At 53.3% G+C, this 17521-nt stretch overlaps 1 protein-coding gene across 2 annotated transcripts; it reads right to left on the bottom strand.

The window, feature by feature from the left end:
* Nucleotides 1-506: 506 nt before the first annotated feature.
* Nucleotides 507-17294, bottom strand: CCDC27 (coiled-coil domain containing 27). 2 transcript variants are annotated; one of them, XM_059875750.1, is made up of 13 exons: nucleotides 16852-17294; nucleotides 15619-15838; nucleotides 14942-15074; nucleotides 13679-13789; nucleotides 12988-13145; nucleotides 8222-8401; nucleotides 7458-7550; nucleotides 6758-7187; nucleotides 6412-6542; nucleotides 4516-4593; nucleotides 4068-4280; nucleotides 2385-2489; nucleotides 507-784 (listed from the first exon to the last, which is right to left on the bottom strand). In XM_059875750.1, the coding sequence occupies exons 2-13, from the start codon at nucleotides 15802-15804 to the stop codon at nucleotides 641-643; spliced, it is 1962 nt and encodes a 653-aa protein (XP_059731733.1). In that variant the 5' UTR covers nucleotides 15805-15838; nucleotides 16852-17294; the 3' UTR covers nucleotides 507-640. The 2 variants fall into 2 exon arrangements, with proteins under 2 accessions (XP_059731733.1, XP_024832549.1); XM_024976781.2 differs by lacking the exon at nucleotides 16852-17294 and having other exon boundaries at nucleotides 15619-16003.
* Nucleotides 17295-17521: the final 227 nt, after the last annotated feature.

A 17521-nucleotide genomic window follows, 5' to 3' on the forward strand; every position in this document is an offset into this window, starting at 1 on the left:
CCTCAGCGGGCGGGCGCTGCAGTAACGAAAGGATGCGTGGACAGGTGGGGGTGGAAAGCAAAGAGAAGAGGCAAAGGACCCAGTCCACTGAGCACGTATTTGTGTGCGGGGCACACAGACAGGCGAGCCTGTGCTCTGCAGAGCTGTCATCACCAGAACGATGGACGGTCAGAAAAGTGCGCAGGCCGACCCTCCTCCTTCCGCAGGGTCGCAACAGCAGAGCAGTGCCCCGGTGGGGCACCCCAGCGGGAGAGCCGTGCAGGTGTGTGCAGCTGGCCTCAGAAAAGGACCCCTGCGGGGGTGTGAACCAAACGCGGTGGACAGGAGCCCAGTTCAGGCCTCCTACACCTGGGACCACCAGAGGGCACCATATTCAGTGTGGGGTGTCCCCAGGAAGGAGCCATGGGTGCAAGCTGCTGTGCTGACACCCAGTGAGCTGTGGAGTGGGAAGGGGTGTTCATGTAACCCAAGTTCCCCTCTGTGTCCTAGTGAAGGAGAAGGTGAGACCACGGGCAGCATCAAGTGTAATTCTGAATCAGAGGGCCAGGGTGGGGCCATAGGTGAGGGAGGGGCGATGGAGGGGAAAGGGGCACCCAGGGTACACCCAGGCTGGGCCCTGGCCTCTGCTGTGCGTCTGCACCTAGGGTCTGAGCTGGGCCTCCTTGGAGCTTATCTTCTTGGACTTGCTGGGTGAGGATAAGATCTCCATCTGCTGCAGGGGGGGCACCTTGACTCCCTTCTGTTTCAGCTGGTTGTAGTATTCCATTCTGTCTGAGATGATCCTCTGTAAAAGACACCCGGAAGTGTCCGCACAGGCCTTGCCAGCTCCTGGGACACCACCCTGTTCTCCCCGAGAAGGGCCTGCTGCCGCAGTGCTGTCTGTGCTGGTGAATATTTACAACCTTTCCAGGAGGGATAAAAAAGCTCTGGTTTGTAGCATTTGCCAATTTCTGTGCTGAAACCACTCCCATCAGGGCTGATCCAGCCAACAGGGTGAAGCAGAGAACTCAGAGATGGGTAGAGATGCCCACCATCCAGGCCAGCTCACTCCTGGAGCCTGGGCCAGATCCACTTCTTTGTCCTCTGGGAATTGCCAGGAGCCTAGACTCCCAGAGACATCAGAGGCTGTCAAGTCTGACCCTCAGGGCAAAGTCTCTTCTACCTTCTGTGCAGGAAGGCTGCCCTGCCTCCTCCTTAGCCTCCTTCCTTCTCTCTGGCCTTTTGCTGGTTTGTGCAGGGTGGGGAGGGGCAGGTGTTGGCAAGGGAAGGGGTTCTTCCATGACTACTGGTGGGTGGTGATGACTCCTCCTATCCCCCTCCCTCCCTCCCTTCCTTGTATCCTCTCCCTCACTCTCTTTCTACCACCCCCATCACCCCCTGTCCCTCCCTCCCTCTCAAAACCTCTCTCCTCCTCCCTACCCCCATCCCTCCCCTTCCTCTCTCTCCTTCCCACCCCTCACCCCGCACCTCCTTCTTCCCTTGCCCCAAACACTAGTAGTCAGAGACCTCTCCCCAGGTCTCCAAGCAGGGGTCCCCCTCTGCCCTGAGGACTGGCCACCCTACAAGAGTTCTATTAACCAGGGACCCACCCAGCCTCACAGAAGAAAGGAACCAGGCCTCGGAGACAAATGGGCCAGTGGCAGGTCACAGGTAGCTGCTGGGGTCAAGGGCCATGCTGTTGGAGGAGGCTTGGAAGGCAGGCATCCTCTCCCCGGTACAGAGGGAGTGCTCCTCACCCCGGTACAGAGGGAGTGCTCCTCACCCCAGTACAGAGGGGGTGCTCTAGGGCTCAGCAAGTCAAGTGTCCAGCCTACAGCTGCGAAGCCAAGGTCCCGGGGTGGTGACACTCCTGCCAGCCCCAAAGCCACATTATTTCTCCCAAACCTCCCTGCCCCTCTGAAACCTCTGCTTGTTGGTGAGGAGCTGGTGTGGGCTGAGGCCAGGGAGGGGATCCATGTCAGGCTCTGAGCTCAGCAACGATTCCAGCTGAGGCCATGCTGAGATGCAAAGAAGCATCCCTGGGGGAGCTGGGCTGAGCAGAGCCTAGGGCTGGGCTCCTGCTGCAGGAGAACCAGGACCCAGCTGTTTGGCTCCCTCCCTACCATACCAGGTGGGTTTTCCGCAGCTGCTGATGGTTGCTGAACACCGACAGCAGCTCCAGGATGTTGTTCCCTAACCCCTTAGGGAAATCTAGTCCCCTCTGCCTGAGCAGAGAGAAAGGACCATGCTGGGGTCACGGTGAAAGCATGACACCACCAGGACAAGAATGGAGGCTCCTAACCTCCCATCCAGGCTTCTCCCCTCTGCTCCCAGCTGCAGATGCAGGAGCTCTGGCCTAGAGATGGGGCCCCGGGGACAAGGAGGCCTCTGAGCACCGTTTATACCTGTAAGCCTTCCAGAATGTCATTGTCAGAGATCTCAGTGGCCAAGGACTTGATCCCTATGGTGTTGAAGGTGGCCTGGATGATCTTGTTTCTCAGTCTTTCGAGCTGTGAGCACAGAGGAGAAACAGCCAAGCTCACCTTGAGTAGAGAGACAGTGTTCTCCACACCCGCTGCCTCTCTGAGGCTCCAGGGGAGGTGGACCTGTCTTCAGCTCTCCTGCTTCAGGAGCTGGAAATAGCGTGTGAGTGGTCAGCGTGGTCTCCTGTGAGCTGGAAGGGACCTGATCAAAATCCAGACCCAGGAGGCCTAACACCAAAACCCAAAGTCTCTCTACCACACCACATTTGTTTGCTTGTTTCTTAATTGAAAAAGCAAAACCTGCACATGGTCAAAACAAAACTCTGAATGACCCCCCAGGCTGTCCTCCATCCCCCAGAGGCGCTTTAGCCACAGTCTCCCGCTGACCCACAGCAGACAACCTGCAGACTTGACCAGCCATGCGATGGGCATTATACTCCCAGCCCATCCTCCTTCTCTAAGTGACCTAGAAGCGCTCCAAGCTGTGGACATCTGCACTAACCAGGCATTAGCCAGGAGTTAAGCAGCTTGGACCACTGAGCCTGTGTAGTCTTTGGCAGCCACTGGCAGCCTCGTGCATAGCAGGAGGCGGGCCCCAGCAGGAGGGAGAACACAGCTGGTTACAGCCCGCACTCTTGCTTGGCCAGTGGGGAAAATGTCATTTCAAAAGCCTTCGTGCTCAGGGCCTCTACCTTTGCTGGTTTTAGATTCTAAAGCAAGTCAGCTCTTGACTGATGGTTTCCTCCTATGCCTTTGCTCACATCTATCAGGGGCTCAGAGTGAGGACCTGGGACCTCACACCCCAGCACCGCCTCCACGCAGCTCTGGAAACTCAGATGGGCTGTTCGTTCTCTGTGCTGCAGGTGCCAGGACACCAGCGGTACCCACATCATGGCTTTGTTAACAGGGTTGAATGACTTTAATAAATGCTGAGAGCAGCACCTGCTGCTAAGTCACTTCAGTCGTGTCCGATTCTGTGCGACCCCATAGACAGCAGCCCACCAGGCTCCCCCATCCCTGGGATTCTCCAGGCAAGAACACTGGAGTGGGTTGCCATTTTGTTCTCCAATGCATGAAAGTGAAGAGTGAAAGTGAAGCCGCTCAGTTGTGTCCAACTCTTAGCGACCCCATGGACTGCAGCCTACCAGGCTCCTCTGTCCATGGGATTTTCCAGGCAAGAGTACTGGAGTGGGGTGCCATTGAGAACAGCACCTGACCCACAGCAAATGCTCTCTAAGTTATAAATAGACAGCATCATTACTACTACTTCTCTCCCACCTCAGACCCTCCCTGGCTGGCCACCATATCCCTGGGTCTCTTTCATAGCACAACTCAAGGGGCTCCTCCATAAACGAAGCCCCTGCACTCAGCTCTTTCCAGCCACTATAGGTGACCAAGACGGCCACACCACACCCTCGCCCCCTCCTCCACCAGTGTTTCTGGACACAGGAAGAGGGGAGCCCAGAGCACTTGGTGCATGGTCCCCAGGGTGGCCGTTCCCAGGGACGGCAGTGGTGGGCAAGGGCCCCAGGCCTTCAGGAGGCAGGAGTTGAGTGTACTCAGGCCTGAGCGCTCTCCAGGGCTGGGATGGGGAGCCGGGCATACCCTGGCCTGGGTGTATTCCAGGGCCTCGCGGGCCTGCTGCTCCGCCTGCTGAATCATCTCATTCTTTTTCTGCATCTCCTCCTGGAGCTGCTTCCGCCTCTGCAGGTGGTTCTGGCTCTGATTCACCTGGGCCTGGAGCTGGTTGACCTTGTCCTCCAGCTCCGAGATGGTCTGTTCCCGCTTGGACAGTTCACTCTCCAGCTCCGACACTTGCTGTGGGGTGGGGAGCAGTAGGTCCACTTGCCCACCCCTCCTTCCCCCAGAGGCAGCCACCTCTCCCTGAGTTCCTCCAGCCAGCCTGGCTCCGGCTGTGGCCAGCTCCCCAGTGGGTGTCCAGGGCCCCGGATTTACTGAACAGGGTACTGTCTGAAATGAGGGGCCCCCACTCAGCTGACTCTCCTTGCTGCCATCAGGACCTGTGGCTGCCCCCCAGCCACCCCAAGGGCACCTGTCTGAGGAGGAGGTTGTCTTTCTCGATGAGGCCCATCATTTCCTGGTACTTCTTGTCTTCCCGGAGGTTAGAGAACTGCAAGGCAATGGGGGTTTGCTTAGGGGCTGGTGGGGGGAGATAGATGGCTGCCTCCTTGAACCTTCCTCCATGAACCTCAGTAAAATGAAGGGAAGCATCAGAATTTCTGATGAAAGGGGAAGGGGGAATTTCTGATGAAGGTATCAAACACACTTTGGAAGCCGGGAGGCAGACCCAAGGAACCAGACTCCAAAGCCAGCAGCGGGGAAGCTGCAAACAAGCCCAGTCCACAGGTCCCTGGATATCTCAGAAGTGGGGGATGGTGCCAGGCTCTTCTGGACATGGAGGCCGACACAAGGAGGAACATCATATCAGAAATCAGGAGCCTCAGACTCAGCCCTGACCAGGAGATGCCAGGCACCTTCCCGCTTTTCCATCTGTCAGGAGACTGGAGGCCCTGGGGTTGGCGGGGGGTGGGGGGTGGGGGAGAAGAGGATCTCTGGCCTGGGAGATGCCAGCAGCTGGACCATTACACTGGGCAAGGAATTCTTCCAGTCTCCCAGATAACAGGAGAATCTGAGCAAGCCAAGGGGAAGGAGCCAACAACAGGACCATTGAACTAACTTTCCGTTGATGTACCCAAGCACAGTTCTCTGCCATGAAACACAAAATGGTCACCCACAGTTTGAGAGACTCCAGGCACCTCTGACCTTTGAGCAAAATTCTGGAAGGAGTAACAGAAACTGAAAATAGACTTACAAAAGGAGCTTATAGGAAATAGAAACAGCACAAGCAGTCAAATCCCTTAAGTATCTCCCATAACTCTCACTTAAGCTGTTTAGGAGGTCAGAGACATACCGCCATTAAGAAATAAAACATGAGTGTGCTTCTAAATAAAAGGGAGTGGGGAAGGAACATTCAGAGAACAAAAGCAACATCTTAGAAACTAAATGAAACAAAGTTAAAACTCAAGAGGAGGGTTTCCCTGCTGGCTCAGTGGCAAAGAATCTGCCTACATGCAGGGGAGGTGGGTTCAATCCCTGCTCTAGGAAGATCCCACATGCTGGGGAATAATTAAACCTGTGCGCCACAACTACTGAGCCGGTGCTCTGGAGCTTGGGAGCTGCAACTACCGAACCACATGAGCCCTAGAGCCCGTGCTCCGCAACAAGAGAAGCCACCGCAATGAGAAGCCTGCTCACTGCAATTAGCGAGTAGCTCCTGCTCGCTGCAACTAGAGAAAGCCTGTGCAGCAATGAAGACCCAGTGCAGCCGAAAATTAAATAAACAAATAAAATTATTTTTAAAAAACCAGTAAGAGGGCTGATGATAAAGTTAAGGAAATCTAAAAGTAGAACAAAAAGACAAGATAGTGAAAGGAACAGACAGGAAGGAGAAAGGGACCCAAAGAAGAGGTCTGCTGGCTGATTGATGGGGTTGCTGGGAGAGTTCGGAGAAAACAGAGACAGGGACTAAAATCCATGTAAACAGAGAACATTTTCAGAACTGAGTGATACAAGTTTCTAGCCGGCTACTGAGTGCCCAGGACAAATGAGAACAAACCCTTAATAAGGTCTAGCTATGGCAGCTTCCCTGGTGGTTCAGACGGTAAAGAATCTGCCTGCAATGCAGGAGACCCAAATTTCATCCCTGGGTCAGGAAGATTCCCTGGATGAAGGGAATGGCAACCCACTCTAGTACTTTTGCCTGGAGAAGAATTCTATGGACAGAGAAGGCTGGCGGGCTACAGTCCATGGGGTCACTAAGAATCAGACATAACTGAGTGACTATCAGCTCCTGAGTCCAGTGTCTCTGTCAGGGGGTAGGGGCGGGGATGGATGGCACATGTCCCAGCACAGCAGAGGATACCGCTACCTTGTCAGACATGGCCTGCAGCTGTTTTTTCCGCTCCCGCAGCTCCTTCTGCAGCATCTCATTCTCCGTGTTGATTTTCAGCAATTGCGACTCTTGGAATTCCACCTGTCGCTGTAAAGACTTGATGGCTCCTGCATGAGATGAGAGAAAGCAGGGAGGAGGGGGCCAGTCACTGCACCATCCCTAGGGCTCTGCGGAGCTCCAAGCTGAGGGCTGGCTGCCTGCTCCCATCCCAGGGGTCTAGTGCGGCCACCGCATGGTCCCAGCCAAGAGGGACCCAGGGCAAAGTGGGCAGTCCTGGGCATCCTCGCTGCGGGTCCCGCCTTGGCCTCCTCTGGCATTCCACCTGTTGCCAGGGAGTATCTGGTCCTGGTGATCTCAAGCTGGAACTGGAACTCCTGGATCAGCTGCTCATACTCCTCCAGCTGGGCTATCAGCTCCTCCTCAAAGGTGTCGTCCACGAAGCCGGCCCGCCTCCTGGCCGCGGCCTCCTCCTCCTGCAGCTCCTTCTCCTCATCCAGCTCCATCACCTCTTCGTCCTCCTCTTCCTCCACCTCCCCGGCCCCGTACGCATCCCTGTCCTCGTCCTCGTCTTCCTGCGCAGTTACCATGGCCACCGCCTCCTCCTCGATTCTGTTCTCCTGCAGAGTTTCCCTCCTGCTGGCTCTAGCCCTCGCCCCCTTGTCCTCTGCCCTCTTGGCCTGCCCTTCCAGGTACTCTTCCTCCTCGTAGTCGCCTCCTTCCAGCTCCTTGCCTCTGTTGCACTCTTCCTGCAGCTGGGGGAGGGGACGGGATGCTGGACAGGGCTACGGGCACCCCCAGGAGGGAGGCTCAAACCTTCAAGGGGGCATTGGGAGGACAGTGCTGCGGGGCTATTGGCCAGCTCCCCTCAGGTTACATCTCCAGGAGCAGCCCCAGCACCCCTCCCCTGCTGTGGCTGAGGGCTCAGCCTGAGTGAGGGCCACCAGGTTAGGACAGCACGTGGGACGCTGTGGCCTGTGCCTCTCCCGGGCAGCCTGGGGGACCCGGCCCCAGCCAGCCCACACCTGCCGCCAGGGCTCCACGTCCTCCTCGTCTCGGAAGGTTCTGAGGGTACTCTGTCTCCCCTGCAGCTTCAGCATAGACTCCAACGGCCGCTCCTGTGAGATGCCCACGGCACCCTCAGGGTTTCAACCTGGGCCTTCAGCTCCCCCAGGGCCCATGTCACTGAGACCTGTCCCCCCAGAAGGGGGCCCACCGTTCCCCGCCTGGGGTTGCCCTATCAATGGGCAGGCGGCCGTGCCGTGTAGGTGACGGCCCTGGGGGTACCCCTGGTGAGAGGCCCAGCAGTAACAAGCACACTGTTTTGGAAGAGTCTGGGGAGGCCAACCTCAAACACGCCCGCAGGTCACTGCCCCTCAGTGCCCACTCGCTGACAACCCCTGGGAGGCTGGGGAATAGGGGGGACACGGGACCATGCTTCCAGGCTCTCCAGACTCCTGCTGCCTCCCTGCCCACCAGTTCCCCCACCATCAGTGTCTGGGTAGCTTTTTCTGGAGGTGTCTAGAGGATCCAGCAGGGGTCTGAAGCCCCCCACCCCCACTTCATATGTGCACCCAGCGTAAACGCAGGCTGTATCCTCAGATGAGAAAGAAACCAGGTCTCAGACCAGGCGATGGCCCCCAGATCCCCACCCCACCCTGCCTCCTCCAGTGCCCACCCCACACCTGGGGTCGACGGGGACAGCATGCCATGCCTACGTTACAGGCAAGGCCCCGTCCCAGAGCAAGACCAGGCCAGGCTAGTCCTTGGAGCGCCTGCCGCTGCTCACCCGCAAGACATGGCTGGGCGCGGCCTCCTGGCTCTTGCTCTTCAGGAGGCATTTCAGCTGCTTCCTCAGGGCCTCCCTCTCCTCGTGGAGAGCCAGGATCTCTTCCTCTCTCTTCTGAACCTGTGCTTCCAGCTCCGAGAGGCGTTGGACTTCCTCCCCTAGCGCCAACAGGCACTGGTCCTGAGGAGAAACGGGGCAGCCCAGGGGGCCACTTAGACACTCAGACACCCCTGCCGCACCCTCCCTTGCCCCCCCCACCCAGAGCAGCAGCTCCAGGGCCAGGAGGACCCCATGACCCCAGCCCAAGGTGAGCGGCTTCTTACCTGCAGCCCCTCCTGCTTAAGGGCCACCCTTGCCCAGGATCTCCTGGCAGCCTCCCCTCCAGGCCCTGGCCCCAGTCAGTGCCCAGGTGTGATTGAAAATAAGTCGCTCAGTCATGTCTGACCCTTTGCGACCCCATGGACTGCAGCCTACCAGGCTCCTCCATCCGTGGGATTTTCCAGGCAAGAATACTGGAGTGGGTTACCATTTCCTTCTCCAGGAGATCTTCCCGACCCAGGGTTTGAACCTAGGTCTCCCAGGTTGTAGGCAGATGCTTTACCGTCTGAGCCACACCTACTAACCAGCACTACCTGCCAAAGACTTCCAAGGAGCTTTTCGGAGCTGGGTCTACTGCCTCTCAGAATCTCAAAACCCTAATCATTCCAGCTTGAAGACCAAATAAAGGTGGTTTTGGACAGTCACTGAGAGAATTTGTCATAATCAGAGCTGAACGACTGACAGAAATACAAAGGGGATTCTTCAAGCAAGAGGGAGATGGTCCCAGATGGAGTCTGAGGAAAAGATAACTAGGAGGTCGTCCAGGTGTCTAAGAATTAAGAGATAGGCTCACATGGAGCCCATGAGTCAAAGAAGAAGCCACACAAGAAATTATGAGATATTTTAGACAGAATAATAACAAATACTTGGACGTGGCATGACATGCGGTGAAGCAAAAGCTGTGATTAAGGGCAAATTAATAAGCTTCAAATGCAACAATCAGGGGAAGCAATGGAATATCAATGATCTAAGTATCCTTCTCAAGCATTCAGAAAAAGGAACTGAAAACTTCATTTAAAGTACATAGCAAGAAGGGAATTTTTAAAAATCAGGGCAAGAATGCATGATATAGGGACTTCCCTGGTGGTCCAGTGGCTAAGACTCCATGCTCCCAATACAGGGGGCCCAGGTTCCATCCCTGGTTAGGAAGCTAGATCCCCTGTGCCACAACTAAGACCAGGTGCAGCCAAATAAATTTAGAAAAAATTTTTAATGAATGAATGACATAGGGAAACAGAGAAAGAAGGGAGGAGAGGAGGATGGAGCAAATCGGCAACATTTTAACATTTGGAGAATCTGGAGGGTATATGGGAATTGTTTACACTATTAAGTTAAAATAGTCATAGAGGGACTGCCCTGGTGGTCCAGTGGTTAAGAATCTGCCTTGCAATGCAGAGGACATCGGTTCAATCCCTAGTTGGGGAACCAAGCTGGCTTAAAACTTAACATTTAAAAATCTAAGATCACGGCATCTGGTCCCATCAGTTTACAAATAGAAGGGGTAAAAGTGGAAGAGGTGACAGATTTTATTTTCTTGGGCTCCCAAATCACTGCAGACACTGACTGCAGCCAAGACATTTAAAGACACTTGGTCCTTAGAAGCAAAGCTATGAGAAACCTAGACAGCGAATTAAGAAAGCAAAGACATCACTTTGCCAACAAAGGTCTGTACAGTCAAAGCTATGATTTTTCCAGTAGTCGTGTATGGATGTGAGAGCTGGACCATAAAGAAGGCTGAGCACCAAAGAGTTGATATTTTTGAAATGTGATGCTGGAGAAGACTCTTGAGAGTCTTCTCTTGGACAGCATGGAGGTCAAACCAGTCAATCCTAAATTGACCCTAAATATTCATTGGAAGGACTGATGCTGAAACCCCAATACTTTGGCCACCTAATGTAAAGAGCTAACTCATTAGAAAAGACCCTGATGCTGGGAATCATTGAGGGCAGCAGGAGAAGGGGGTGACAAAGAATGAGATGGTTAGATACCATCACAAACTCAATGGACATGAACTTGAGAAAACTCTGGGAAATAGTGGAGGACAGAGGAGACTGGTGTGCTGCAGCCCACAGGATCACAAAGAGTCGGACACGATTTAGTGACTGAAAAATAGCAACAAATGTGTCCAGAACAAAAGGAAGTCCTGGAAGGCGTTGCTGGTTTCCAGTGGGGATGCTAACTTTGCAACAGCACATACTTGCTGCTGCAAGTGATGCTGCCTACGACAGGGCCAAGGAAGACAGAGGTGAAAGAAAGAAGACCCTGAGGACATGGTGTGAGCCCCTGGAGACAGCCTAGCCTGCAGTCCTTCCCCTGGAATTCCCCTCCCTGACAGGCCTGCAAAGAGCATCCTTTTATGTATGTCTGTGTTCAGTTCAGTTCACTTACTCAGTCACGCCTGACTCTTCGCGATCCCATAGACTACAGCACGCCAGGCCTCCCTGTCCATCACCAGCTCCAGGAGTTTACTCAAACTCACATCCATTGAGTCAGTGATGCCATCCAACCATCTCATCCTCTGTCAGCCCCTTCCCCTCCTGTCTTCAATCTATCCCAGCATTAGGGTCTTTTCAAATGAGTCAGTTCTTTGCATCAGGTGCCCAAAGTATTGCAGCTTCAGCATCAGTCCTTCCAATGAATATTCAGGACTGATTTCTTTTAGGATGGACTGGTTGGATCTCCTTGCAGTCCAAGGGACTCTCAAGAGTCTTCTCCAACACCACAGTTGAAAAGCATCAATTCTTCAGCACTCAGCTTTCTTTATAGTCCAACTCTCACATCCATACATGATCACTGGAAAAACCATAGCTTTGACTAGATGGACATTTATTGGCAAAGTAATGCCTCTGATTTTTAGTAAGCTGTCTAGGTTGGTCATAACTTTTCTTCCAAGGAGCAAATGTCTTTTAATTCCATGGCTTCAGTCACCACCTGCAGTGATTTTGGAGCCCCAAAAAATAAAGTCTCTCACTGTTTTCATTGTTTCCCCATTTATTTGCCATGAAGTGATAGGACCAGATGCCATGATCTTGGTTTTCTGAATGTTGAGCTTTAAGCCAACTTCTTTACTCTCCTCTTTCACTTTCATCAAGAGGCTCTTCAGTTCTTCTTCGCTTTCTGCCATAAGGGTGATGTCATCTGCATATCTGACGTTATTGGTATTTTTCCTGGCAATCTTGATTCCAGCTTGTGCTTCTTCCAGCCCAGCGTTTCTCATGATGTACTCTGCATATAAGTTAAATAAGCAGGGTGACAATATAAAGCCTTGACGTACTCCTTTCCCTATTTGGAACCAGTCTGTTGTTCCATGTCCAGTTCTAACTGTTGCTTCCTGACCTGCATACAGATTTCTCAAGAGGCAGGTAAGGTGGTCCGGTATTCCCATCTCTTGAAGAATTTTCCAGTTTGTTGGAGAAGGGAATGGCAAACCACGTCAGTATTCTTGCCTTGAGAACCCCATGAACAGTATGTCTGTGTAACTCTAATTATATCCTCAGGCTATTTTCCAAAGGTGGGATTGTTGATGGTATCAATGCTTTTTAAATTGTGAAATATAAAAAATTTTTAAAAACAAATTGTGAAATCTATCATAAAATTAAAGGTACAGTTTCGGGAATAAAGATAAAATGAATACTCATGGACCCATATTATGAGGGCTCACGAGTACCCACTGTGTGCTCATGACAAACCACCCAGCATCTTATGTGACTTATTTCCACAGCTGTTGTTAGTGCTTCATGAGCTTTAAAAAAAAATTTTTTTTGTAAAAACCTGAAACTGACTCTAAGAGACTTTTTACATTGATAAGACTGGTGGAGGGAAAAAGAGAGAAGACAGAGATTAGGGATGTCAGAAACAAAAAACCAGACAATCTTCTTCAGAATCTTCTCCAGACACTGGAAGGATACTGAGAGTCTTGTGCACAGAGTGAGGCTCCTAGATTTGAAAACTGACATGGCTTGGACACTTTCTTAGAAAAATGTAGCTTTCCAAAACTGGAACTGGAAAAGGAAATCTGAATATTTTTAAAAGGAATTAATTTAAAAAAAAACAAAACACAAACCCTGTAAGAAATCACCAGGCACAGATGACTTCGATAATGAAATCTTCAGAATTTAATAAAGAAACAACAACATTAGGTGAATTCTTCCAGAGAATCGAAAAAGAAGGAACGCTTCTCAACTTTCATTGTTTTTACTCAGCCGGAAGACTCTGACCCCAAAAGCAAACAAGGGGATGACAAGGCTGGTAAATTACAGGCCAGCCTCTCTCACAAACAAGGATGAAAAAGATGACAGCATGATGAATCAACCCATAGGCAGATCTTTGCCCATCAAGCTGATTGTTATTACTGTGTTAAGGAATACAGTCTCCCAAGTGGAATGACTGGGTTAAAAGCCTATGGATGCTGAGGGTCTTGACACATGGGGCGAAGCTGTGTAGGAGGGGGCAACATCCAGGCCAGCCTAAACTGCTCTCCATGGGGAAGAAGACAGATAGGAACCTGACCTGTAGAAGCCATGAGACAGGTCAGAAGGTCAGTTCAGACTGCACCTGGGACCAGAGACTAGAACAAGAGCCCCGAGGGCCAGGCATCACCTCTGGCAGGACGCACAGCCGGGACAGGAGGACCAGGATCTGTGCCCAGGCTCCATGCCCAGCCATACCTTCTCATGGATGACGGAGATGTACCAGGGTACCCGTTTCCTTGGGTAGCTCTGTCCCAGGTCGGGGCTGCTGAGGGTCGGGCTCAGCACCTGGGACTCGCTCTTCTTCCGCAGGTAGTTGAACTCACAGGCACTCTTGCTAAGGGGAAGGAGGCAGCCTGTCAAGAGGGAAGGTGGTGGTGGTGGGGGGGTGGTCAGACCCTTCCTGTGCTGAGCAGCCCTGGATCTTCTGTAACATCCCTCTTTTGAGACTCCCCCAGGAGCCCTTCCCTGTCCAGCTGGGCTCCTCTCCAGCTCCCCGTTCTCCCACACTCGTCCCCACCACCCCCAGCCCAGCCTGAATAAGTGGCGTCCGAGCCCCCTTCAGGGTCCCAGAGCTGGAGTCAGGGCAAGATGCTGCCTGTGCACAGGGGGCACTTCTGAAGTGAAGCATACTTCTGGGGGTGGAGTTCATCTCTGGATAAACAGAAGTATGTATCTGTAGGAATGGCGCCTGGGTGTCCCTGTACTCAAGGACAGACGCGTCCCAGGGCCCATGTGAGGAACACCAGGCCAGGCAGGTGGTCCTGGGAAGTCAATTCCATGGGGCACCATAGGAATGGAGGGAACAGGGGCCCTCTGGGCTGGGGTGCCAAGGAGAGAACCCCATGGGCCGTGCACACCCCCAGTGCCCCGCACGGCCTGCCCTCACCGTCCACCTTCACATCCAAGCCTTGCTGGCTGGAGAGTGGGTTCTCAGCCTCCTTCCAGGTCTCAGAGCCGATGTCTGTGTCTTCAGGCAGAGAGAGGGTTGTGGCTGAACCTGCAGGATGGCAAATGGAGAACAGTTGAGGCCAAGTCTCTCCAAGACCTCTGGGTGAGGACTCGTATTTCCTTCGAAACACTGGGTGGGGTTCAAGGTGCCTTTTCTCAGTGGAAGCACAGGACTGGACTACGAGACCGAATGGAAATGTGATTCTGTCCCCCTGCCCGCCTGGCATGTCCCCCCAGAACGGATCAGGTGCAACTTAGTCTCTGTAAATCAGTGCCTCTTCCCCAGAGGATGGCCCCTGTTCCTCCTGTAAAACTGTCTCCTCAAAATCTTGCAGAATCCCCTTCACCCCAAGGGTCAGACCCGTGTCCTCTAAGCTGGCACGAATCAGATGGTGGCGAGTGCACTAGGAACAGTATGTGGGCTCATCCTTGCACCCAGGATGCTCTGTGTTCCCCCCACCCTCCCTAGACACCCCCACCCTCCTGGTCTTGGAGTGCTGGCTGCTCTCTGAGGCCCCGGCATTGAGAAAGGAAGGCTTAGAGCCTGACAAGTAGGGTGAGACCCCACTTTTGCCTGACTGCCACCTGAGATCCATAGAAAGGACCCCAGCAGCTGGCTGCAGGCACTCAGCCTTAATGTCACCACCGTGAAGATAATGTTATCTGTCAGAGAACAAAAGGAGCAGCAGAGAACAAAAGGAGCGGGAATCTGGGATGGCGCCTGGCCTGATCAGCGCTAGCGGGTGGCGGCTGAGCACCTTGGTTGCCCTCTCAGAGCCTCTTGGCTGAATCAGAGCACTGTGGGGTTAGACAAGAGGCTGCTGAGGCTCCTTACAGGGCTCGGTCCCCAATGACCCACCTTTGGGCCTATGGACCTCATTACTGAAGCTTCCAGAGTCTTCACCTTCTCCTCCCGTGTCCCAACCCTACTGAATCTTGGTGATTGACAGCCAGAGAAGGTAAGTGGGCTGGGAGACCAATGATACAAATGTGCCCAGTGGAAGGAAGAAGGACCTTCTTTCCTTCCCTTCCCCGAGGCCCAACCCCAGCCTTAGCTGAAAGCCAGTTTCAGAAGCAGCAGCTGCGGCCACTGCACACGCCCCCTCCTCTGGCCACACCCGCAGGCTGTCCTGGACTCCAGCAGGTGGGTTAGCTGGAGTGGGGCTGGGTGTGCACACAGGGCCCTGTCAGATGCACTTACCGTAGTGGGTCATGGACGTCGACCTGGTGCTGAACTGGGGGCAGCCAGGACGTGTGAGGAACTTGCGCCGAAGCTCCTCCATTTCGGACATGAAGCCGCTGTCCTGGGGGCTGGCGTTCTGGTTGAAGTCTCTCTGGGGAGTGGGGAGAATGAGACCAGCAGGAAAGGAGGGACCCAGGAAGCCCTCCACCCCCTCCACCAGTGGAGCTCCAGGGCCTGGCTCTGTGTGCCAACCACGCAGGCTGTCTCCTCCCCTAAAGCTGGCTGCTCGATGAGGGCCGTGGGAGCCCTGCTTTGGAAGTTGCAGTCAGCTGAGCCTAGAGCTGCTGTCCACTTAGCGGGCCCCTGGGGAGTGGGCTGGCTCCCCAGTCTCCCCCCGCCCCCCACCACATGAAGTACCCGCATGAAACTTGCTGCCTGCACTTTCTCTTCCTTATTTTCTCTTCCCCCTTTCCCTCCTTCTTAAAAAGGCCCCTAAGGAAGGCTCAAGACAGACACATCATCTTCTCTCCCAGGCCCCATCCACCCCAAGAATCTCCCCATCACAACCCACCGCCCAAGCTGATTCAGGATGCCCCATCGGCCCTCCACCCTCAAGGCCTTTGATCCAGCAGAGAGCATGTCATCTCCAGATAATCATGTGTGGCAGGGCCATCCCTGCTCCCGAGACCCCGTACCAGCGTCTTGTAGTAGCGGCAGATGGCCTGAGCCGACTTGCTGAGGGAGCGCTTTTGTTGGCGGAGTTTCCATTCCGGGGGCTGTTCATCCCGGCTGGCCACCTTCCGGAGGACAATCAGGCCCTTTTCTATCAAGTTGGGCACGAGACTTTTCTTCTTGGGCCCGCTGGCTCTGATGGGTAACATTGTAAGCGTGGATCGAAGGACCAAAGTTGGTCACCTGAAGGATGACTCGGATCAATCCTGTGGGATTTGGGTCTGGAGCTGGGTGCTGAGGGGGTTACAGCCCCAAGCATGGACATGCAGGTCCAAGCACAGGTGGGCAGAAGCCCAGCTTCTCAAGCTCCATGTCCTAAGGGGTCCTGGGAGCAGTGTATGGCATCACAGATGTCTCCATAGAGACGGGGCCTGTCATCTGTCTTAATTTTCTACTGGGAAGGGGAAGAAGAAGCTGCTTCCACTACAATATCAGGATGTTTCAAGCACAGGAAAATGCCCTGACACACTAGCCACCCATTCTTCTGTTTCACTTTTTTCATCATCCTTAGTATTTCCCCTTATTTAAAAATCTGACACTGCATCAGTGGCTCTGATGTGAAAATTTAACTTTTTCAGTTAAAATCCATACTTTAGACATTGTTTCATATATATATATTGGCCATACTGCTTGGCATGTAGGACCTTAGTTCCCAGACCTGGGATCGAACCCCCACCTCTGCCTGCTGCCAGCAGGGGCTGGCATATTCCAACTCCCTGAAGGATGGATTGAAAGAATGTAGGCTCAAACTACAGAGAAGGCAATGGCACCCCATTCCAGTACTCTTGCCTGGAAAATCCCATGTATGGAGGAGCCTAATAGGCTGCAGTCCATGGGGTCTTGAAGAGTCAGACACGACTGAGCCACTTTACTTTCACTTTTCACTTTCATGCATTGGAGAAGGAAATGGCAACCCACTCCAGTGTTCTTGCCTGGAGAATCCCAGGGATGGGGGAGCCTGGTGGGCTGCTGTCTATGGGGTCTCACAGAGTCGGACACGACTGAAGTGACTCAGCAGCAGCAGGCTCAAATTACAGTTTTTTTTAAAAATTAAGATTAAAAATCACCAATAGTTTGAGGCTACATTTTTTCAGCCCATCCTTCAGGGAGCAGCAGACAGAGCTGTTTTTAAGCAGCTTCACTCTCCTTCAAGGGAACCAAGGTGTCGTCCCAGAGCCCAGTCCCCTCTGGGTCACCTCATGTGTCCTACAGCTCAGCATGGTCTTCACTCCCACACCATCCACTGGTCTGGCCCAGCTCAGAGTTTCGAAGGAAACTGGAACACTGTTTTGAGTTGAAGTCTCCTGCCTGTTTCAGTGTCATGTGTTGCTGCTCTTTCTCCAGTCCATGCGAGGGACACGTCTAGACATGAAGCTCTGGGTTCTGCGTTTCACAGACAGTTGAATCTGCCATCTTGGTTCCCACTCCTGACTGTTATCTTGAGTCTGAAAGGAGAGGGTCCCTCTTGGAATCAGAGGCTCTGAGAACCATCAGGGGCCCGTGTGCCATCCTGGAGGCACCTATGGAAACAAATGTGTCAATGAGAGCATGAGGGGCAATACTGCAAAGGCTTTGGTGCCTGTCCCATGTCAGTAGAGATACAGACAGTACAAGGGTAATCCTGAATCATGAAACAAATGTAAGAAAATCAAATATCAGTCATTCCCAGATGGTTATGTTAATGCTTTCTTTATGTGTGTGTGTGCTCAGTCCTGTCTGACTCTTTGTGACCTCATGGACTGTAGCCTGCCAGACTCCTCTGTACATGGGATTTTCTCAAGAATACTGGGATGGGTTGCTATTTCTTTCTCCAAGAGATCTTCCTGACTTGGGGGTTGAACCCAGGTCTCCAGTGTCTCTTGCATT

This window comes from Bos taurus, chromosome 16, assembly GCF_002263795.3.
Source record: "Bos taurus isolate L1 Dominette 01449 registration number 42190680 breed Hereford chromosome 16, ARS-UCD2.0, whole genome shotgun sequence".
Lineage (NCBI taxonomy): Eukaryota > Metazoa > Chordata > Mammalia > Artiodactyla > Bovidae > Bos > Bos taurus.

Coding starts and splice junctions, on each gene's coding strand:
- CCDC27 (XM_059875750.1), bottom strand. CDS start 15,804: ATGTTACCCATCAGAGCCAGCGGGCCCAAGAAGAAAAGTCTCGTGCCC. Junction 8,402..12,987: donor TCTCCGTCATCCATGAGAAG/GTATGGCTGGGC, acceptor GTTTCTCCTCAG/GACCAGTGCCTGTTGGCGCT. Junction 6,543..6,757: donor CAGATACTCCCTGGCAACAG/GTGGAATGCCAG, acceptor CATCTCATGCAG/GAGCCATCAAGTCTTTACAG.